The sequence below is a fragment of the Paroedura picta genome, chromosome 12 (assembly GCF_049243985.1).
Source record: "Paroedura picta isolate Pp20150507F chromosome 12, Ppicta_v3.0, whole genome shotgun sequence".
In the NCBI taxonomy this organism is placed as follows: Eukaryota; Metazoa; Chordata; class Lepidosauria; order Squamata; family Gekkonidae; genus Paroedura; species Paroedura picta.
The window spans coordinates 52,150,400-52,173,483 of NC_135380.1; the positions used below are offsets into that span (position 1 = coordinate 52,150,400).

Below are 23,084 nucleotides of genomic sequence, written 5' to 3' on the forward strand. Positions count from 1 at the left end.
GGATTTCCCAACCCAGAGTTGGCCCCTCTAGAAATCTCTGATGTGTGAAGGCTGAACTTCCACTTTGGCCCCCAGGTGGCTTGACCGTGAAGGAAGACAACAACACCTCCAGGCATAAGGAGGGCGGCCCACGCATTCCCAGTGCCTTACCTTCGGGGACCCCTCCGTCAGTCCCGTGCAGATATAGCCCGTAATTGAAATCGTAACCCGGGAGCGTATAGCAGCTTCGGCGTGGCTTCCCCAGTTCCGGCTAAAAGGAGCAAAGGGGTGGCAGAGGGGAGACAATGTTAACACAGACACTTCCGAGATCTTTGGTCAACAACAACAACAAACTTTATTGGCATAAAAAATAAGACAAATCAGAATACAGTCAATTGGTTCTTAAGTTCACGCAGCTTATTTGCCATTTGTAAGAATTTAGCCACTATCAATTGTATCTGGATCCTGACTGGAGAGAAGGAATTGGACCTTGCGTTTATCAGAGTAGCCAATACATTTAATTAGGAGTGAGACTAGAGCTTTAGCCCGAATGGCATTGTATACGGGGCGGTCAAAAAAAGACATGCTGTATGGTTTCTATAGAGCCTGGTTTCCATGGGCCGTGCCTCTGTAGGTAAGGGATCTGAGAGCCCTGCGTTGTTGGGGAATAACAAGGTGAGAGAAATAGAATGCTAATTCATCAGATGGTGGAGAGAGACCTAAAAAAAGTGGAGAACACTTTTTTCTAGCTGCTTCATTCCGCGCTTGAAATTCAATATCTAATATTCTGCGTTTTATAGTTTTATGGACTGATGTTGCAGGTGCTCAGGCCAGTGAGTCCAAAGAGGTGCTGAGCACTTGGACTTTTCACTCAATATAATTAAACCAGCCGGAAGTCTGTAGATCTGAGAGCATTAGAGAAGTAAAACTGGCAGATTCAGAATTAAAGAATGAACGCAGCCAAAAGATAAGATGACCAGATTGTCCCACTTTTGGAGGGACATCTGGGGGCACCTGGCAAATTGTACTTATGTTGAAATTTTAAAATATATATTACAATACTATTTTTGCGTTCTATGTGTTTATGAAACTTTCTGTTGCTCCATATAGACCAATTTTTTAATCAAGAACCCCCCCCCCGGTCAATGATGTCCCACTTTAAAAAAGGTCAAGGTATCCCCTGTGCAAGCACCGGGTCATGTCTGACCCTTGGGGTGACGCCCTCCAGCATTTTCATGGCAGACTCAATACGGGGTGGTTTGCCAGTGCCTTCCCAAGTCATTACCGTTTACCCCCCAGCAAGCCAATGTTAAAATCTGGTCGCCTTAACTTAAGAGTAAGCAGCCAAGCCCTGGTCTCCAACAGTCTTAGGTTTGTTTCCAGAGAGTAGCGTAAGGCAGTGGTCCCCAACCTGCGGGCCGCGGCCTGGCGGGAAGCCTCTTACTGCGGAAGGGCGGGGAGAAGGAATCGGGGCCGGGCTGCGCCCGTGCAGGCCATGCCCGCGCGGCCCGATCCGCAGGTGCGGCCCGCAGGCGCGACCCGATCAGCGGGCGTGGCTTCCGGGCGCGGCCCGATCTGAGGGCGCGGCTCGCAGGTGCGGCCGGGCGCGGCCAGATGCACGGGCATGGCCCGCGCGGGCGCGGTCCCTGCAGGCGCAGCCCGATGCCCTGCCGGTCCCCAGCCTAATAAAGGTTGGAGACCACTGGCGTAAGGTATGCAGTTAGGAATGTCCAGAATGCTTCGCAAAAAGGAAAACTGAAACTTATCCATATCGGGATTCCATAGAGGAGCTGAGAACATGACTTAGCATCAAAAACTTTGAGAGCTGCTGGTGCACATTGGTTACCCTTGGTGTAGAAGAAGCGGGCGACAGTGTTTATTATATCCTTCTGGTGTACAGTCCAACTCGCACTATAATGAAAGTGTACACCCAGGAATTTAAAAGGCCTGACTTGCTCAATGATGTTCCTTTGGATGTTCCAGCTAAAAGGTGTCCATGATTTTGCAGAGACCAGCACTTTGGACTTCCCATAATTCAATGTGAGTCTATTAGATTCACAATATGCTAAGCACTGATTGAGGAGGTGCTTTAGTCCAACTCGTGAACAAGACATGCTGACAGCATCAACAGCATAAAGTAAAAGTGGTGCATGTAGAGAGCTGAGCTGAGGGCAATGGCCATCTACAGTAAATAGTGATGGAGCTAAATCATTTAGGAAAAGGTTAAATAAAAAGGGTGCCAGTATACAGTCCTGTTTAACACCCTTATTGATTACTAGTAATAAAGCCCGCTGTATGCCGAATACAGCGGGCGCTAGAAACTGACCTTGTCAGGCGGCGGCTCTCTGCCTAAGTAGGCAGCCCTGGCTAACAACTGAAATCATTGTGCACTCTGAAATCTGTGCACTCTGTAATGCAGTGGTCCCCAACCTTTCTGAGGCTGGGGACCGGCACGGGCCGTGCCCGGGCCGCGCCCGCGAGCCGCGCCCGCACATCGGGCCGCTTGCTGGCAGGGCCGCTGGTGGACTGTTTCTTCCTGGAATCTTGTTGGCTGCACGATAACGCGAGAGGCGGCGCTGCAGAAGCCGGGGCAGGAAGCGAGCCGGGAGCGGCTGCGAGGACGGCGGAGACCATTGTAAGTTGGGGGCGAGGGGGTGGTGCGCGCGGGCTGCGGCCTGCGTGGGAAGATCGGAGCCCCGGGAAGCTGCACTCTGCTGAGGTTCCCTCGGAGGTTCCCTCGGGCGTCAGGCCAGGAGCAACTGCAAGCCGCGCTGCGCGCGGCTCGCAGTTGCTGGGGCTGGGAATCAGAGGGACCAATGGGCAGGCGCTTCGCGCCTGCCGATTGTTCCCTCTGATTGTCTGTCATGAGGAAGGGTCCAATCCAGACCCTTCCTCATCCCGGACACATCCCGCCCCAGAACGCCTTACTCTTTTATTTAGTCCGTGGCGCCCGTGGCGCCACGGGCGGTGTTCAGATGATTTTTGGTGTTAGTTTCCCTGAGAGCCAGTTTGGTGTAGTGGTTAGGAGTGCGGACTTCTAATCTGGTGAGCCGGGTTCGATTCTGCACTCCCCACATGCAGCCAGCTGGGTGACCTTGGGCTCCCCACAGCACTGATAAAACTGTTGTGACCAAGCACGGATCTCAGGGCTCTCTCAGCCTCACCCACCCCACAGGGTGTCTGTTGTGGGGAGAGGAATGGGAAGGCGAATAGAAGCCACTTTGTAAGTCTTACCTGACAGCTTGTATGTGAATCGTAGAATCACAGAATCATAGACTCATAGAGTTGGAAGGGGCCATACAGGCCATCTAATCCAACCCCCTGCTCAAAGCAGGATCAGCCCAAAGCATCCTAAAGCAGTGGTCCCCAACCTTTTTATCACTGGTGACCGGTCAACACTTGACAGTGTTACTGAGGCCCGGGGGCAGGGTAGTCTTTTGCCGAGGGACGCCGCCGCCTGTGCCCCTCCTCTGCTTGCTTTCCCGCCGGGGCCCCTGACTTCCCGCCGCTCATTGTTAGCAGCAGCTGTGCAGTGCCACGCCGAGGGGGAGCCCCAGCCATGGTGGCTACTGGAGAGCACCAAAGGTGAGCTGGTGGCAGAGTGGCAGGGCAGCCCCCCAGGTAGCAGCCGGGGAGGAGGACGAGGAGGACAAGGAGGACAAGGAGGAGCTGCGGCCCGGTACCGACTGATCCACGGACCGGTCCCAGTCCCCGGATGGGGGCTGAGGACCGCTGTCCTAAAGCATCCAAGAAAAGTGTGTATCCAACCTTTGCTTGAAGACTGCCAAAGGTTGCCAAAGTTTCCTTATTAGGAAAAATAACCTTTTATCTATGTTCAGATCAGCCCACTTGTTCCATAGCAAGTCTCTAGGGATGGAATCAAATGCTCCCTTAAGATCCAAGAAAGCAACAAAAAATTTAGCTCTGTTTTTACTGCTATATTTATTAACTACGTGGGTCAGATGACATAATGGTCACAAAACCCAAATTGTTCGGGGCCAAAGATCTTATTTTCAACAACAGTCCCTTCTGAAATAGGCTGCCTAAGGAGGTGGTGAGCGCCCCCTCACTGGCAGTCTTCAAGCAAAGGTTGGATACACACTTTTCTTGGATGCTTTAGGATGCTTAGGGCTGATCCTGCGTTGAGCAGGGGGTTGGACTAGATGGCCTGTATGGCCCCTTCCAACTCTATGATTCTATGATTCTATGAAATTTGGTACAAATACTTTTTGAACCTTTTCTACGAAGAGAGGACAAACATGAAAGAGACCACAGATAACAGATGCTCCAGAATGGCCACCAGTATCAACCGAGGACATTTTAGCACTAATAGGCCAATTAAAGTCCAGGAAGGCACCTGGGCCTAACGGAATACTTCCTGAGTTACTGAAGGCCCACCCTGAGTGGTGGGCTCCACCTTTGGCTGCCATATTCACTATGATTCATATGGACAAGTGCAATCAGCCTCCTTTTCTGTCATGGGAACACTTTATGCCAAACAGCTATTCAATAACCTCCTCAAATGGATCTTTGGTCACGCAGCAGCATTGGTTAAAAATTGTGACCCAATTTACTGGGATTGGTCATGCTAATTTACCTGCCTGTAAATTGAGCCAGGTTTTGTTCTGGCAATTATTTTCCAGGCTTAACTGCAACATGTCTATCCTGGAAGTGACCTTTGCATGGATAGAGCAGAAGTCCCCAGCATGGCACACCTGGACCTCATGGCACACACCAGCACCTTCCTTGGGGTGCAGAGGGCATGCAGCCATTCTGTTTTCTGAGTCAAATCTTTTAAATGCAAATTTCCTCAAGGCAGCCTGGATAGAAGTTCCAGAACCTGTTTGGATCAGGCACCAGTGCATGTTTTCATTCCTTCATTCATTCCTTCATTCCTTCATATCTAAATTTGTAACTGCCACTCCCAGACCCAGCTGGCTCGTGGCGATGTAGAACAAGTTAAAACCCACATAAAATACAGCAACATTTTAAAACAATCTACAAACCCTCCCCCACCCTATAGTAGCAGCCATCGCCACACACACCCGGAGGAGGGGGGGGGACTACTGACGATACTCGCCTAGGGGCCTATATCAGGAGGGACACGATCTTCCAGGCCTGGTCTCAACCACAGACCTGGCGGAAGAGCTCCATTCTGCAGGCCCTGCGAAACTGTGGTCCATTCCACACGAGTTAAAAGTAACAGAAGTCTTACAAATGGTAAACGATACAAATTTGACGTTCCGCATGACGACGTGAGCAATCTGCAACACTCCTGCAACACTAGCGCTAAAACCGCTTCGTTGTAGCGATATCCAGGGAATCTGGAAAAGTGGATTCACCCTCAGAAAATCACTACACTCCTGCCAACAACCAGCAACACCTGCTAAAAAGACCTGTACGTTCTCAATGTAGCGGTTTCAACAAAGTCTCTCCCCCTGGCTCTCTCCTCCGAACTTCCGGCGAAGCGATCACCATTTTTTTCCCCCTCGGAATGAGTGGGGAAAGCAACGAACCAGCGAGGCTTCATTCACCTTCATTGGGAGGTAGTGACAGATTTTATTTTCCTGGGCTCCAAGATCACTGCAGCAAAGAAATTAAAAGAAGCTTGTTCCTGGGGAGGAAAGCTATGGCAAATCTTGACAGCATCCTAAAAAGCAGAGACATCACCCTGCCAACAAAAGTGTGTTTAGTCAAAGCTATAGTATTCCCAATTGCAATGTATGGCTGCGAAAGTTGGACCATAAGGAAGGCCAAGCGTCAAAGAATTGAGGCTTTTGGTGCTGGAAAAGACTCTTGCGAGTCCCTTGGACTGCAAGGCGAACAAACTGGTCAGTCCTAGAGGAGATCAGCCCTGCCTGCTCCTTAGAAGGCCAGATCCTGAAGATGAAACTCAAATACTTTGGCCACCTCATGAGAAGGAAGGACTCCCTGGAGAAGAGCCTAATGCTGGGAGCGATCGAGGGCAAAAGAAGAAGGGGACGACAGAGAATGAGGTGGCTGGATGGAGTCACTGAAGCAGTCGGTGCAAACTTAAATGGACTCCGGGGAATGGTAGAGGACAGGAAAGCCTGGAAGATCATTGTCCATGGGGTCGCAATGGGTCGGACACGACTTTGCAACTAACAACAACAATGACCATGTATGGTAGTGTCCACCTGCCTCCCCTCCCAGAATGGCCAATGATGGGCCTAGGGTGAGTGGGAAGGGGAGGGCCCTGGGTGGGCGTGTCCAGAGTTCTGTTTCCTGAGCATATTCTGCCTGATCACGCCACTTCTGGGGTTTCTCGAAGCCTGAAGAAAGTTTCAGAGCTTTATCACTGGTAAAAAAGCTGAGAAAGGCTGACTTAAGGCACTTAAAATTGACAAACTATTTCATGCCACTTGAGTAGATGGGCAGATTGGCCGAGGGAGGCACCCAGAGGTCATACAAAATGGTTCCCTCTTTTTCCTTCCTGCCTCCCATCAGCCTTGCCTGCTCTCAGGTTGTTCTCCCACCCTAGCTAGAATGCGGATTGTGCCCCCCCCCCCCCCGACAGCTGTCCTCACCAGCAGACAACTTCATTAGACCTCATTAAGTTGTCATTTCGCTGTCTCATTTCCCACCTCTCCACTCTAATTAAACCCCTCCTTTGCTAGTTTCCGGGCGGCCTGCATCCTTTTCTCTGGGTACTTCTCTGGGCTTCCTTCCCTTTACTACCTCAGCATGGGAAACTGGGCCTCTTAAATATGGTTTATGTTATTTCCCCCCCCCCAGATGTCAGACCCAAGCAGAAAGGTCATGGGGAGCCCAACGGTTCAAGCCAATTCTCATCTCACATTCTGTGGACTTTGAAGGAACACTATCTGGGGCCTGGGTCTCAAACTGTCTCATATTTGGCCCCTGAGCTGCCAGCTGTGGGTTAGGAAATCCCTGGAGACTTTGGGGGTGGAGCTGGGAGGGGGTCGGAGGGACCTCAGTGGAGTCGAAGGCTATGGGGAGCCCCCACCAAAGCTGCCATTCCCCCCTTAATCTGGAGAGGAGCCCTAATTCCGGGGGTCACCGTTCCCACCTGGGACTGGCATCCCTATTCTGACCTACCCTCCCCCCAAGGATTTCAGGCCTAGGTCAAACCCAAGGTCCCGAGTGGGTATCATGGAAAGCAGCCCCCTGAGTTTGGGGGCCTTTCTGCACTCATTAAATGTAATTAAATGCTGACCTTACGTAGCCATTATATTCTGGCCCCTCCGTATGACGTCGCCCACATCCAGTGTCTGGGCAGGAACCGGACGGCTACATCCTCCATTTTAAAGCACTAGTTGGGGAATTGCATATTTAGCACTATTTAGCACTAGCTAAGGGAGAGCAACCAGCAGGCAACCAGCAGAGGGAAGGCGTGGAGGCTCAAACGCGCTAAAGGCGCCTGCCTTATCCCGCCCTCGCACCCGCCTCCCTCTCCCTTGTTCCCAGGGACGGGAATGTCTTTTTAAAAGGTCTAACTTCCTGGAGCAACGAATAGGGGGACAAGCGTGCAGGTGATGCCAGAAATATTTTTCACCCAAAGTTGTAACACAAAGCTTACCACTTGAAAGTTCCTCCCCCCCCCAAAAAAAATCAGGATGATATTAGTTTTTAAATGTCTCAAAGGACTTGTAATCCCATAAGGAAGTGGTCCCCAACCTTTTTATCAAATTGTCAACGCTTGACTATTTTACTGAGGCCCGGGGGGGGGGGGCTCTTTTGCCAAGGGACGTTGCTCCACCTGAGCCCCTGCTCCACTTGCTTTCCCGCAGGTGCCTCTGACTTCCTGCCGCACGCTTGGGGGTGCTGCCAGCAGCAGCTGCACAGTGCCACACCAAGGGAGAGCCCCAGCCATGGCGGTCGCTGGAGAGCACCAAAGGTGAGCCGGCGGCAGAGTGGCAGGGCAGCCCCCGAGGCAGCAGCTGGGGAAGAGGACGAGGAGGAGGAGGAGGAGCCGCGGTGTGGTACTAACTGATCCACGGACCGGTCCCGGTCCCCGGACCAGGGGTTGGGGACCACTGCCATAAGGGGTGGTGTTCAAAAAGCACTATGCATTCAATGGAGAAGTATGAATTTTTAAAAAATTAGCGGGCATCGTGGGACCTTTAAGTGGATTGGTTGCCTGGATTAATTGACAGGCGGAAGTGAGTTGCGTATAAGGCGCGTTGCTCTCTTCCGCCATTTCCAACAGTACAAGTTGAGGGTGAGAAGATTTTTAAAAAGGCAGACAAAGGCGAGACAGCTAAAAGGGGAGGAGGGGCTGGGAGTCGTGATATGATTTAGCGCTATGCCATTCAGCTGGCGTAATGCTATTTTTACTGATGTGTGGAAATTGCCTTGGTCTCCTTTGTTTTCATCCCATGTTGGATGCTCTACACTAGGAGGTTCCAACTTTTTTGAACTTGTGGGTAGCTCTGGAATTCTGACACAGCATGGTGGGCCCAGCCACAAAATGGCTACCATGGGAGGTGGAGCCAAGGACAAAATGGCTGCCACAGCTTAACTTCAGTCACAAGATCCTTGTGCTGCGATGGCAGCTGCTGCTAAAGCAATGTTTTTAACAATTGGCCCAGATCATCAAACTTCCATGTAGCTTATGAGGGTGTGGTTTGCCAACACCTACGTCGCCAAATCTCTACACTTCCAGAGTAGTGGTTGGAAAAGGCAGAAGGGGGAGCAATACACTGTAGATTCATCCATCCATCCATCCATCCATCCATCCATCCATCCATCCATTCATTCATTCATTCATATACTGCCGCTCTCAGAGTAGGCAACCAATCCCCTCCTGGCATATCTGGTTGGTGTTTAAAGGTCCTGCAATGGCTGTAAATGTTTTTGTTTTAAAATAGCACTACTTATTTCTTGCAATGCATGTGCACAGAAGCATAGAGGCACAGCATGTGGTAAATGGTTTTTAAATGCCTACACATGTAGCTGCCTATGCATTACTCCACACACGTCGCCATTTGTAGAAGGAGGTGACTTCCCATGCCTGGGAGCGCGGGAGAGGGAGGCAAGTGTGAGGGTAGAACAACGCTGGGCAGATTATAGCACGTTTCACCCTCCAAATGTCCTTTCGGCTGGTAGCAGGCTCCTGACTTTGAGCAACTAACTTGGATTGCCATTTGTTTGCCAGCAGTCCGTCCCAGGCTCCACCCGCTTTGCCCGTCTATGGTTGAGGCTGGCATGGCGAGGAAGATCTGTCCCCCCACCCCCAGCCTGTGCTAAGAGGGGAAGCGATAACATCATCATCTATGCTCCCTCGTCTCACTCCTCTATATAGATGTTTTAAGGAGGTTGGAGATTGAAGGCCGCCATGGTTTTAGGAATTCCATTTTATTGTATGTTATGTCCGAATTGTTCTATTGGGTTTTTATACGGACAAGTTGTAACCCCCCATGAGCCAGTCCAGGAGTGGCGGGTAATAAGCCTAATTAATAAAACAAAAGAAAAGCACCAACGCTTCAAATCGCAAGTTTAACGGGAAGAACTGCATTGTTTAATACAGGGGTAGTCAAACTGCGGCCCTCCAGATGTCCATGGACTACAATTCCCATGAGCCCATGCCAGTGTTTGGTGGCAGGGGCTCATGGGAATTGTAGTCCATGGACTTTTGGAAGGCTGCAGTTTGACTACCCCTGGATGGGTTATACATAGTGTTGCCAGCCTCCAGGCAGGGCCTGGATTTCTCCTGGAATTGCAATTGGAATGACAGAGGTGCGTTTGGATTTCACGGCATCATATCTGTGCTGAGTTCTCACCTCTCCCCAAACCCGTCCTTCCCTTCTTGTTGCTCTGAGAATTTCCCAAACAGCAGCTTTATAGCCCTAACCCAGACTCTCCCTGTGTCCTCATGGCATGCTCCCAGTCCACCCCTGCAGAGAGGGCCAGAGTCGACAGACTGTCAAATGGGGCGGTGCGCACAGGTGCAGCAAGTGGAATGTCTGCCTGACAGGAGCCCCCCTGCAGGCCCCCTGCAAGCCCAAAGGAGATTTCGGGGATCCAGACAGCTTACAGAACTAGGGAGCACAATCACCGCCTTGATTCGATGGTGTCAGAATTTAGCTTTGGGGCCATCAAATTACCACCTCCCCACCCCCAATCTGCTATTGTAATGAACTGGAATGCCTCAAAACGCTTACTCCAGAGTAGTCTTACTGGGAGTCAGCGGATCAATTACAGATGGATGTGACTTAAGGATCACGGATGTAATTGCGAGGGGCTTATGAAGAAGAGCAGGCGATTACGGCTACAAACGCTTTGAGACTATTCTTAAAGTGCGGAGACTTCTGGGGCGGCATGAATTTCCCCCTCTTGTCTGCAGAAAGCCAGGCAGGGCTGAGCCAGCCTCTTGAAGGGGAAGCGAACACTTGGACTGGTCTAGACCAGGCTGTAATTACTAAAAAAAAAAAAAAGGGGGGGGGGAGAAAAAAGAACAGCGGGTTTTTCTAATGAATGACAAGCTACTGGGTGGAAATCTAATTTGGTCTAATTAAGCAGCCTTTGAGAGGATTTGTCTTCAGATGAGAAGCAGGAGCCAGAGAGATCTAAATGCAAATGAACCTTTAGCATTTGGGTTTTAAAGGGCCAGGGAGACAGAAAACACAGAAGCCCCAAGAAGCGAGGGGGAACCGTCAGCAGGCCTTGCCCCCTGGAAACAGGGTGTTCTTGACTGGAGGGAACTTTGCAGAACTTGGCTGGGCCAGGCTCATCCTCATGTTGGAACCACGAATCCTAGAGTTGGAAGGGACCTCCAGGGTCATCCAGTCCAACCCCCTGCAGAATGCAGGAAACTCATAACTACCTGCTCACCCACAGTGACCCCAATTCCATGCCCAGATGATGCCCCAAATGGCGATTGGCATATCCATGGGCAGGCAAGAAAGGGTGCATGAGCCAAGCACGACACACAATCCCCTCTGCCCACCCACTCACCATCTGCCTGAGTTCACAGGGTCAGCCTTTGTGTCCGATGCCTTTCTGGCCTCTGCTTTAAAACTCCCCAAGAAGGAGAATCCACCACCTCCCGAGGCTCTACCGGCTCTGACTGCAGCCTCCAGGCTGTGCGGCGGCGAGACATGAAGGTGAAGAAGAGAGGGAGCCCTGTCCCTGTCATATCGAGGTCCCTCCCCACCAGGCTCTGCCTCTCCCAATCTCCAGGTGTTTCCCAACCTGGGAGTCCTACAGCGGTCCCTGTGGAGGGCAGAGGGCAGGGGGCTCGTGGGGAGATCAGGCCACCGGGCACTGATCCCTCCCATCTGGACATCAAGCGTAGTCCTGGGAGACTGACAGGCTGCCAGTGGAAGCAGAGACCACCCGTCAGCCGAAGGTGAGTCGAGTCGACAAGGAAGACGTTTTCAAGCTGGCGATGGCAAAAACTGCATTCAAACAATAGAACGAGTTCCTAGTTTACCTCATGGACCTTTGATATTAATAGACCCAAGTTATATGGCTTAAAATATAAAATATAAGCTTTAAAATATAAGGTAGGGTGTTGAAGACGTTGTTAGTATCCTTGAAAAAAGACTAATTAAGAAATAAGTTCACGGATGAAGTAAAATACAAAAACGAGGCTTTATACCTAGGAACTCATTTTATTGTTTGAATAAAGTTTTTGCCATCGCCAGCTTGAAAATTTCTTTCTAGGCTGCAAGTGGAGGCTGAACAGCAAAGGAGCAGGAAATAACTCAACCTTAGAGCAGCCTTTCCTGACCTTTTTCTGTTAAGAAACCCCCGAAACAGTCCTCGGGCTTTGAGAAACCCCAGGACTGGAGCAGGACAGGGTGGGACACGCCCATTTGGGGCCCTTCCCCTGCCCACCCCCTCCAGGCCCACCAGGGGGAGGGTCAACAGGAGCATATACAATCATATCTTTAAACCGCCCGTGGCGCCACGGGCTTTGTCCGTGATGAGGAAGGGTCCGGATTGGTCCCTTCCTCACGACAGACAATCGGAGGGACCAATCGGCAGGCGCCGCCCGAGGGAGCCCCCGGCAGTCGCGCAAAGCGCGGCTGCCGGGGGTTCCCTGCCTGGCGGGCTGACGCGCCGAGAGGCGCAAAGCGCCTCTCGCCGCATCAGCCCGCCGCCGCTGGAAGATCGCCGCTGCCGACCAGCCCGCCGCCGACCAGCCCGCCGCCGACCAGCCCGCCGCCGACCAGCCCGCCGCCGCCGCAGCCGAGGACGACTCAAGTAAGCACCTAGCGCCCGCTGCATTCCCCTGCAGCGGGCTTGCTTACTAGTATATATATAATGAACTAAGTCCCACCCATCCAGGCTGCCCTTCCAGGAACCCCAGGGCCTCACAAAAGCCTGGTTGAGACAACCTGTCTAGAAGCTGAGCAGCAGAATACGCTAAATGTTAAAGAACAAATATTTATGACTGTTCATGTGCACATTTACGAGTTTTAAAACATCCCTATTAATCATAGGTTGTTGCACAGATCCGACATATATTGACACTCATTGACACATGTAGAAAGTGACCTACTCCCAAAGACCAAATGCATTTTGACCCCTCTTGGGGGGTCAGTGGTCTGAGATTAAAATGCACTTCTACACGCTTGCAGTCGGTAAAAAGAAGAGGCTGCCTCTGGGGGAAAAGGTCTCTGGATCTCTCTCCCAAAGGGCCCCCCATGCAAAATATTTCCCCAAAATGTCAGCTTTATTACTGCTCCTTCTTAGCCTGAGTGCATTCTCATGTCTCCTATAATTGGGGGGGGGGGGGCTTGCTGTGTTAGAAGCAGCAGAACAAAGTTGGCTTCTGGGGGCATCTTGAAGATCCACCAATTTTCATTCTGGGAATGGACACAAAACTTTCTCCCGGAATTAAAGCTTTGTTGGTCTTCTAAGTATCACTGGGCTAAAACCATGTTCTAACAAAAGAATGATTCTCAGTGAGGAGGGTATTACTCCCCCCCCCCTCTGCAGTTTCAGATCTCAATTGAGTATTTCTCACTGTTTTCTAGATCCAGAGCAACACCTTTGTGGCACCTGGACAGGTGAAGGTGCCTTAACAGGGGTGTATCAGGGCCAGCTGCATCTTCTCAGACTGGCAGTGGGAAAGGCCAAAGATCTACCCAGGAATCTTTTGCATGCTGAACAAATGCAGTGCAGAAAACGGGTTCTCAGGGCACGAAGGGAAACTGCTTGGTAAATAGCATCCCACAAAGTCAGCCCCCCACGCCACACAGCAGATTGCGTCTGAAACTCCCGGCCGGACATGCCCAAAGGAGCCCTTTCAAACCTGGGTGTATCATCCAGTCAACACAACAGAACTGCCAAAGGAGGGACTGCCGGGAGCAGACTGGACCCCAGAATTCCCAGAAGAACTCAAGTGTAATCCTATTTAAGAAGCCTTAAATAATTTTGAGCTTTCATATTGACTTATTAAAATGCAGCTTAAATTGTGCCTCACTTTCAATCCCTTTACAAGAACAAGGGATATTAAAAAAGAAGAAAAAAACCCTACAGGAAATATGATGAGGAAGATTAGCTGCAAAAGGAAGAGAAGGCACCAGAGATGAAATTTGCTGTTTTAAAGGGTGTGCCTCCCTGAGGGAGATGGTGAGATCAAAACAGCCCCGTCGAAAGGCTGTTGCATGGAGACTGGGCACCACAGATGCTTTCTTGGGTTCCTTCGACTCTGCTTGGTGCTCCTCACCCTACAGAGAAGAAACTTGGGCGAGAGGCAGCTGGCAGAAAGGCCTGCTGCATGGACCATGTCAGGAGAGAATGCCAGGCTCCACAAATGCCCATCAGGCCTGAAACTTCCAGAGGATTCATAGCAGGGGTGAGCAAAAGAAGCCACGTTTGGGGTGTTATTGCTTGCCCAATTTCTGTTTCTGTGGCTGGACAGCCAATGCCGGGTCGAAGTTAGAACGTTAGGATTTGGGAGACCCAAAACTGAACCGGTGGGAGATGGACAGGGCAAGGACATGTCAGTAAGTGCCGTGACATCCCTTCTGGTGTCCATGCTATTGTTGCATTGGCGCAATGTTCTAGGATTCCCCCCAAAACACTATGGATTGACCATAAAGTTCTGGATGAGTCTGAGGTCAGCCAGATGGGCCTGGCACATCTGAAGGGGGGCACAGGCGGAGAAATCTGAGAAGGGCAGCCCAAAGGGTTGTGGGGGGGGGGGGGGGGCTGGTAACTGAACCGATGAATTACTCTTTTTGTCATGTATGATGTCATTGCGAGCTTAAATGGACTCCAGGGAATGGTAAAGGACAGGAAGGCCTGGAAGATCATTGTCCATGGAGTCACGATGGGTCAGACACGACTTCGCAACCAATAACAACAACAACAACATGATGTCGTTAACTGCTAGAAAGTTTGGCCTTCATCAAAGGAAAGACAAAGAAATCATGTAATCCATTCCTTTGTGTATGCTTGAATTAATGAATTCAAGAAAAAAAACTGCACACACCTGTTTCTCTTGCTCAAATGCTCTAAATTTAATTCCATGCAGTCTTTTAAAAAGTGTTTCCAGTATGTCAGAATGTCCATGTTTTCTTGGTGTTCAGTATTAAATCTTTGGGTCCATTGGTTGGTGCTGTTACATTAGATTGAAGAAACTCTGCTTGGCCCTGATTGTTTGTTGACTTACACGCACTCAAGGCAAAATATAGATTCTTAGAATCATACAATCATAGAATAATAGAGTTGGAAGGGACCTCATGAGTCATCTAGTCTAACCCCCTGCACTATGCAGGACAATCACCACCCTATTGCTCATCCACTGTAACCTGCCACCCCCTTTAACCCTCACAGAATCAGCCTCTCCGTCAGATGGCTATCTAGCCTCTGTTTTAAAATTTCCAAAGATGGAGAACCCACCACCTCCCGAGGAAGCCTCTTCCACTGAGAAACCACTCTAACTGTCAGGAACTTCTTCCGGATGTTTAGATGGAATTTCTTTTGAATTAATTTCATCCCATTCACTCTGGTCTGTCCCTCTGGGGCAAGAGAGCACAATTCTGCTCCATCCTCCATATGGTACCCTTTTAAATACTTGAAGATGGTTCTCAGATCCCCTCTCAGTCGTCTCCTCTCTAGGTTAAACAGACCAAGCTCCCCCAACCTTTCTTCATATGTCTTGGTCTCCAAACCCCTCACCATCTTTGTTGCCCTCCCCTGGACACGTAATAGTTTGTCAACATCCCTCTTCAACTGGGGTGCCCAAAACTGAACACAGGACTCCAAGTGAGGCCGAACCAGAGCAGAGTACAGCAGATCACCTCCCATGATCTGGACACGATACTCCGTTTGATACAGCCCAAAATCCCTTTTGCCTTCTTAGCCACTCACACTGCTGACTCATGTTCAAAGTATGGTCTACTAAGACTCCTAGATCCTTTTCGCACATGCTACTGCCAAGACAAATCTCCCCCATCTTATATTGGTGTATTTGGTTTTTCCTACCTAAATGCAGAACTTTACATTTGTCCCTATTGAACTTCCTTTTATTCAGTTTAGCCCACTTCTTGAGCCTATCAAGATCATCCTGTATCCTGTTGCTGTCCTCAGTTGTGTTTGCTACCCCTCCCAGTTTAGTATCATCTGCAAATGTAATAAGTACCCCCTCTAATCCCTCATCCAAATCGTTTATAAATATGTTGAACAACACAGGACCCAGGACAGATCCTTGGGGAACTCCACTTGTCACTCTTTTCCAAGAAGATGCTGAACCATTACCAAGTAGCCTCTGGGGACGATTTGGATGCTGACTTTCCAAATAAAGACTTTTACTTAAAGTTTCAACCTGAAGCCCGGGAGTGATGTCTTTGGAGTGAGTTTACCGGGTCTCATCTGCTTGGTTCCTGACACAGGGGCACAGATCTTTATAGTCTGGAGATGAGTTGGCATTCCAGAGGACACCCCAGCATCCCTACTTGTAATGCTGGGAGAGCTCCAGGTCCCATGACCCCTAGACTTTATATCTGAAGAAGTACGCTTGCCCTGAAAGCTTTACATCTTCTTGTTAGTTTTAAAGTTGCCACTGGACTTGTTCCTTTCTTACTACAGAGCCTGAGACCTGTGTGTGTAATTCCTGAAGAAAAAGAGGAGCTGTTTTTTATACCCTGCTTTTCGCTGCCCAAAGGAGTCTCAAAGTGGCTTACAATTGCCTTCCCCTTCTCTCTCTACAACAGATACCCTGTGAGGTAGGTGGGGCTGAGAGAGCTCTAAGAGAACTGCTCTGTGAGAATAGCTCTAACAGGACTGTGACTGGCCCAAGGTCACCCAGCCAGTTGCATGTGGAGGAGTGGGGAATCCAACCTGGGTCTCCAGATTAGTGGCAGCTGCTCTTGAACCACTACGCCAAGCTGGCTCCAGGCTCATCTTCCCCACTTAGCCCCAAAGATTTGCGGCTCATGGCCCCGCAGGAGATTCTTGGAGCGACACGGGAAAGCAATGGAGGTGGCAGGTGGTTGCTTAGCAACCACGCCCGTGGCTCCGCCCAGGTCAGCTGTGCCAGGCCCACCCGGCCAGGGCGCCAGCCGTAAAGCTGGGAGGTGGAAGAAACGGCCGATTCTGCATTGATTGGCGCAGGAAGTCCTAACGTTGGGATGCAAAGTTCATGATTAGGATTTCTTCTTAATTGACTCCCTGAAACGAACCACCCGGCACAGATTTGCTCCCACTTAAAATTTAGCCCAAGGTTTAATGCTGACGTCCTCACGGGGGGTTTGCTTGGCCCTTTCATCATCCGCCAGTTCCACTTGCCGCCTGAACAGAGGCCTCGCTGTGTCAAAATCACGGAGATATATTTTTTTCAAACCTGAAAAGAGCCACCACCGTTCTTGTGACAGCCAGGACCAAAGTCCAGCCCTCAGGCATGAGTGAAACGTGATCAGCGGTTTGACATACTAGAATGTCAGGGAGCTACAGGAGGTGCAATGAAGGAAGCGGCTGCCAGGGAGCAGCGGCTGGGAAAGGCCCACCTGAGAAGGATGCCTTGCGGTGGGGAACGGGGCTGCCAACGTTGGGGCGGGTCGCCAAGCTCAAGGTGGCTTCTCCTGGAGGAAAGGGCTGCTTTGCGGGTGGACTCCATGGCCCCTCCCTCCCTTCCTCAAACCCCACCGTCCTCAGGCTCCTGCCCCAGAATCTCCAGGTACCCCCCAGCCCAGAGTTGGCAAGCCTCACTCTGGGGACAAGATCCTGCATTTCCAACAGATGTGAGATAACAGCCAGCCGGGAAATAATTATCATCTTTCTTGTTGAATTTAATTTGACGGGAGGTACGCATGCCTACCAAACTGAGGGGGGGGGGTGTGTGTGTGTCACTGCTCAATGGACGTGCCTGACTTGGCATGTCTTCTGGGAGTAATGTTGGGGAAGTGGATTGAGAAAAAGCGGAAAGTTTCTTCACAGCAGAAGCCAGAAAGGCCCCCTCACACCCTGGTTAGGTGTGAAGGTCAGTGGATCGGCCTGCAGTCACTGCTCAAGAGGATAAGAACACAAGAGCAGCCATGTTGGAGCCAACCAATGGCCCCTCCGGTCCAACGCTCTGGTTCACACAGTGGCCAAAACCCAGGGGCCATCCGGAGGTCCACCAGTGGAACCAGAGCTCCAGAAGCCCTCCCAGTGTTGCTCCCCAAGCACCAAGAAGACAGTGTGGTCCTGCCCCATAGGGGAGCAGCAGGGTCCTCTAGGCGAGGCGCTTAGGTGGCATTTGGGGTGCTGTGAGCCGCAGGCAGGAGACCAGCATTTTATATAAGCACCAGGAGACTCTTGGGCATGGATTCCAGTCGGGGATTTCCCAGCTCTGGACTGGGAAATACGGGAATAGTTTGGCGTGATGGCTGTGGGGAGAGAGTTTGGGGGATGGAGCCATAGTGCCACAGACTCTAGCTTCAACACTGCATTGTCTCCAGGGGAAATGATAACCAGCACCTGGATATCAAAGTTTGAGTCCAGTAGCACCTTTAAGACTAACAAAGTGTGCAAGCTTATATTTTGAGGGGTGGGGGGGGACTTTGTTGGCTGTTAAATCCATGGGCTTGGAGGTGGATGCGGACACTGGAAATGATCTGACCTTTTTATTAGGGACCCAGCAGGATACAAGCAGAAGTGAACTGAAGAAACCCACAACCAACCCCAACTTCTGTTCAAAAGCCACGCAACAGATCTTCTTGGCAGTGCTTGCCAGGGTTATTGTCCAGTGCCCCTTTAAGCTGGCTGGACCTGGCAGCCGAGATCCAGCCGGTCACTAGTCGACTGCAGTGCAGGCCCCGGACCTCAAGCTCGGTTCTCGGTTGTCGGCTTGAAGGGGCCCCTGGACTCAGACTTTGTCCCGCTGCTTCCGACCAACATGGCGGCCCAACTGAATCCACCTCAGAATCAGTTTTAACTCCTGGGCATCCCTGAGCCACACCTGGAAATTGGCAACCCTAATTTCCACTCCGGAGCCCCTGGATACTTTCAGCCGCCACCCCCCATCAGTGGTTGGATCCCCCCCTGAAAGAGCTGATTGGGGATACTACCTTAGGCCAAAAGTGACAGGCATCCCGTCCGGACATGAGCTCCACAACTCACACAACAGTGACCCTGCGAGGAAGGCCGGTCTTGTTCTCTGCACAATGAGACAGAGAGAAAGCTGTTTGCAGCAGACCACCTGGCTGAGATTTGAACTGGGAACTTCCTGGTTCAGCAGCTGGGAACCCAGCAGTCTCTTAATGAGACGAGGTGTAAGCAAATATTTGCAGGCGCTTGGCATGATTTATTCCAGTTGCAGCGTCTGGCTTCTCCTCCATGCAGGATGGAGGGTTTGGGATGGGACCTTCCTGGCTATCACCGTGGCAACCTGACATTCCCCATGCGAAAGCCTTCAGGTACCCGTCTCCCATCTCCCCCCCCCCTCCCCGCCACAAAACCCTTGTTCAGCTGGTGTGGTATTTCCCTTCATTACGCTGGCACCTCAGACCGTAAACCTCTCTAATTTCCGACATCGCAGCTATTTATTTAAATGCTAACTCGCATTATGAAGTGATAATCCACCAGCGCAAGAGATAATTTATGAAGCATTTAAATTAAGAGAAGCAACTAATTGGGAGCATGTGTCTTATAAGCCTTGCTAACACCAGAAAACTACAAATTAGGGAGGAAATGGAAGATGAGGTTTTTTTTCTTTTTAATATCCCTTTATTTATTTCGCAAAGGCACTAGGGGCCAATATATGGGCACTGTGGGTGAGGAAGTGGGGCTGCCAGCTCTGGGGGCAGCAAACCTTGGGGGTTTGGGGGTGGAGACCGGGAGGCAGGTGTAGGGAGGGGCGTGGCCTCAGGAGGCTGGGGAATTCTTGAGGCTTTGGGCTGGAGCCAGGGGAGAGGGTGTGGTCTAAAGCTATACAGCTGGACTGTGGCTCTCCAGATGCCCGTGGACTACAGTTCCCATGAGCCCCTGCCCCCTGCCAGGGATTCATGGTAATTGTAGTCCATGGGCATCTGGAGAGCCACAGTTTGCCCACCCTGCCCTAGAGTGTATCCTCCAGGGGAACTGCCTTCGGTACTAGACCAGTTGCACTCGCGGGAGTTAATGGGAGGGCCAGCTTGGTGTCCTGGTTAAGAAAATGCTGATATCTATATTGGCAAAGAAGGGAGACGCAGACACAACCAAAGTAAGTGAATATAAGATTAATTTGAAACGTTTTAGTTCTGGCTCGAAAGACAACCATTAGTGGCAGCCTCGAATCTGAAGAAATGGGTATGATTCCCTGCTCCTCCAGCTGGGTGACCTTGGGCCAGTCGCACCGACCTCCCAGAGACAGGAAGGGAGGGAGACTGTGAGCCACTTTGAGACTCCTCCAGGTAGTGAAAAGCAGGGTATGAAAACCAACTCTTCTTCTCCAGGCAGGAAGCAGTCCTTGGCAGGCTTGGGGGTTGTTCAAGAAGTATAATGATTTATCATAATGTTTTAATCCAGGGATGGATTCAGATGCTGCCAGTTCCTCAGCAACAGAATATGCGGATGACACCCAGCTCTACCTCCTGATGGACGGCTGGCCGGACTCCCCCATGAAAACATTTGCCAGCTGTTTGGAAGCAGTGGCTGGATGGCTCGGGCAGAGCCGCCTGAAACTCAACCCCTCCAAGACGGAGGTCCGGTGGCCAGATCAGGAAACACGCCTCCCCTGGCCGGATGGGGTGCAATTGACATCTGCACCAACTGCCAGGAATTTGAGGTTGATCTTCGATGACTCCCTTTCCTGGGAGGCTCAGGTCATAAAGATAGCCCGAACGGCATTTTTTCATCTTCGCCAAGCGCAACTACTAGTGCCCTACCTGTCCTCTGAACACCTGGCCACAGTGATCCATGCAAGGGTCACTTCCAGGCTAAAGTGGAACTTGCTCTACACGGGCCTACCCTTAGCTTGGACCCGGAAATTACAGCTGGTACAAAACGCGGCTGCCAGGGTCCTCACTGGTACACCTTGGAGGGCCCACATTCAGCTGGTGCTACAACATCTGCACTGGTTACCAATCTGTTGCCAGAACAAGTTTAAGGTATTGGTTTTAACCTTTAAGGCTATACATGGCTTGGGCCCGGCATATCTGTGGGACCACTTGTCTGCCTTTGCCCCCCTCAGGTCACTCCACTCTGCGGGTATGAATCAGCTTGAGAACTGACTGCTTCAGGATTGCCAGCACGAGTGGCCAGGAGACCCTCTGCCCTGCAGCGCGACTTCCAGAGCCGAAGGAGAGAGATGGACCCTGCTCTTTTCTTGGGGGAGATGCCAAGCAGGAGCACCGGTGGGCACACAGCCTGGATTCGGGCATGGCATGGCGGCTGCCCAGGTGCTGGAGGTGCTGGAGGGCGAGAGTGCCCAACTGAGCCGGGCAGCCAGCACAAATCCACTCGCTCCACCTGGGGCAGCTTGGGACCAGCCTAATTCACAGGGCTGTTGTAAAGGAGGAGGAAACCCGCTGCTCCCTCCCCCCTTGGAGGTGAAGCCAGAAAGGGCAACCTGGGAAGCGAAACATGAGCATCGGATGCCGAGGACAGAGCCAAGGCACAACGCCGCTCTCAGAACAACGGATCCCACCATGCAACGCGGAGGCCCCATCCTCAAAAGCTATGCTAAGGCGCCACAAATCACACTAGGAACCAGAGTCCTCCACACTTATCGTTCTCCACCCGAGACTTGACGGTACGCTGCCTCCTCGAGCGGCCACCGCATACCTGAGTGGCCCACTGACAGGGTCTCGCCTTCTGCCTATCTCGGGCTTTCTGCTGCCCGACCCAACCTTGTGCGTCGTCTCCCGGGAGTCCCCCCTATATAATGAGCGGCCGCCAGGCCTCCCGCTCGCTTGCCTCCCAGCCCTGCCGAGATGGAGAGCCTGCCCTCGCCTCCTTGCACACCTCCCTCGCTGCACATGTGTCCATTGAAGGCGCAGAATGTGCTGGGGGGGGGCACTTCGCGAAGGAGGGGCGGCCGGGGCCGGGCAGAGCCACAACACATCATGTTGCTGCCGGGCGCGTCGCGGGACTCTTACAGAAGGCAGAGGGACGCGGGACATTTTGGAATTAAGCATGACCATCCCAAGAGATTTGGGACGCCTGGTCACCTTAACCTTGGAGGGCCCATATCCAGCTGGTGCTGTGCCATCTGCACTGGTTACCAGTCTGTTTCCGGGGCAAGTTTAAGGTTTTGGTTTTAAACTTCAAGGCCATACATGGCTTGTGCCCGGCATATCTGCAGGACCGCTTGTCTGCCTTTGCCCCCCGCAGGGCACTCCACTCTGCGGGTATGAATCTGCGGGTGGTCCCGGCCCCCCGGGACATTTTCCTGGCCTCGACCAGGGACAGGGCCTTTTTGGCCCTGGCTGCAGCCTGGTGGAAGGAGCTCCCGGAAGAGCTAAGGGCCATGCCAGAGTTATGAGTTTTCTGCAGGGCCTACAAGACGGAGCTCTTCCACCAGGCGTATGGTTGAGGCCGGGTTGAGGTCCTGGAATTACCACCAGGGGATCCCCTAGAGCAGGTGATATCAGGTCCCCCACTCCTAAGGAAAGAGCTCTGGACTGCTAGCTGCACAGGTGTGGGGGGAGGAGATGGGGAGTTAACTCCAACCAATAGCCATCTTTAATGTGTTTTAATGTGCAGGTGATTTTAAGGGCTCTGTGTTTTTACCATTTTATTGTGAACCGCCATGAGTCTGAGAGTGGTGGCATATAAATCAAAGAATGAATGAATGAATGAATGAATGAATGAATGAATGAATGAATGAAATGGCTTAGTTTCTTCTTTGTTGTGGCCCATTGGGAACCTTCCTAGCAAGGTCTCTCCCCCCGCCCTTTCTCCAAGGGGCTGCATACAGACTTCTCTGCTCCTCCGTTTTATACTCACAATGACGCTGCATGGAAGGTTAGCTTAGGAGAACATGACAGGTCAAAAATAGCCCTGGGGGCTGATGATCAGGGGAGGGACCAGAGTCTGTGGCTCCCTTTCTCTGCCTGGGGCAAGGTCCCACCACGAGACGGACACGCGTTCTTTTTCAGTGGAGCAGCGTGATGGTGACTGTGAAGCGAGAGGAGAGCTTGTGGGGAGGGTTGGTTTATTTATTATATGTTTATAGGCTGCCCTCCCCGAAGGCTCAGGGCGGTTCACAGGAGACAGAAAGGATACAGATCACTCGGTTTAACAATAATGCAGTGATAAAGGCAAGCAACATAGAAGAACAATATGGAGAACATTATCTCATACTGATAGCCCAGTGGGTTGGGCAGAACTGCAGTGGGTGCATTGGGGGAGGTTCAGGGGGAGGCCCGTGGGAAGTGGCGGTTCTGGTCGACCTCAGCCGAATGCCTGGCAGAGGAGCTCCCTTTTGCAGGCCCTGCAGAACTGTTCAAGTGGGAACCCGGAAACTGAGGTCATTACCTATTATGTCCCGGCATGTCCGCTCTAGGATGAACCAGGGGAATTTATTTTAAGGTTAATACCAGATGTTCCAGCAAGGTCACAGCTTGATACATTGATTTTTCTATTTTCTGATTCCGATTTGACAGCCAGGAGAACAGAGCTAAAATGGCTATGTAAAAAATGCTGTCCCTAGACATTTGAATTCTGATTATTGTATTTTTTATTACTGGAAACTCTGGCTCACT

General features: G+C 51.4%; 1 protein-coding gene across 3 annotated transcripts in view; it reads right to left on the reverse strand.

The window, feature by feature from the left end:
• Positions 1–23,084, reverse strand: part of CFAP77 (cilia and flagella associated protein 77) — a 159,529-nt gene that overhangs the window by 78,137 nt on the left and 58,308 nt on the right. For 2 of the 3 annotated variants that reach the window (XM_077306127.1, XM_077306125.1), the window contains exon 2: positions 151–250. In XM_077306127.1, the coding sequence (XP_077162242.1) occupies positions 151–250 (100 nt within the window). Of the gene's footprint in view, positions 1–150; positions 251–18,467; positions 18,519–23,084 lie in introns of those variants that run through there. The other variant, XM_077306128.1, reaches the window with a different exon arrangement.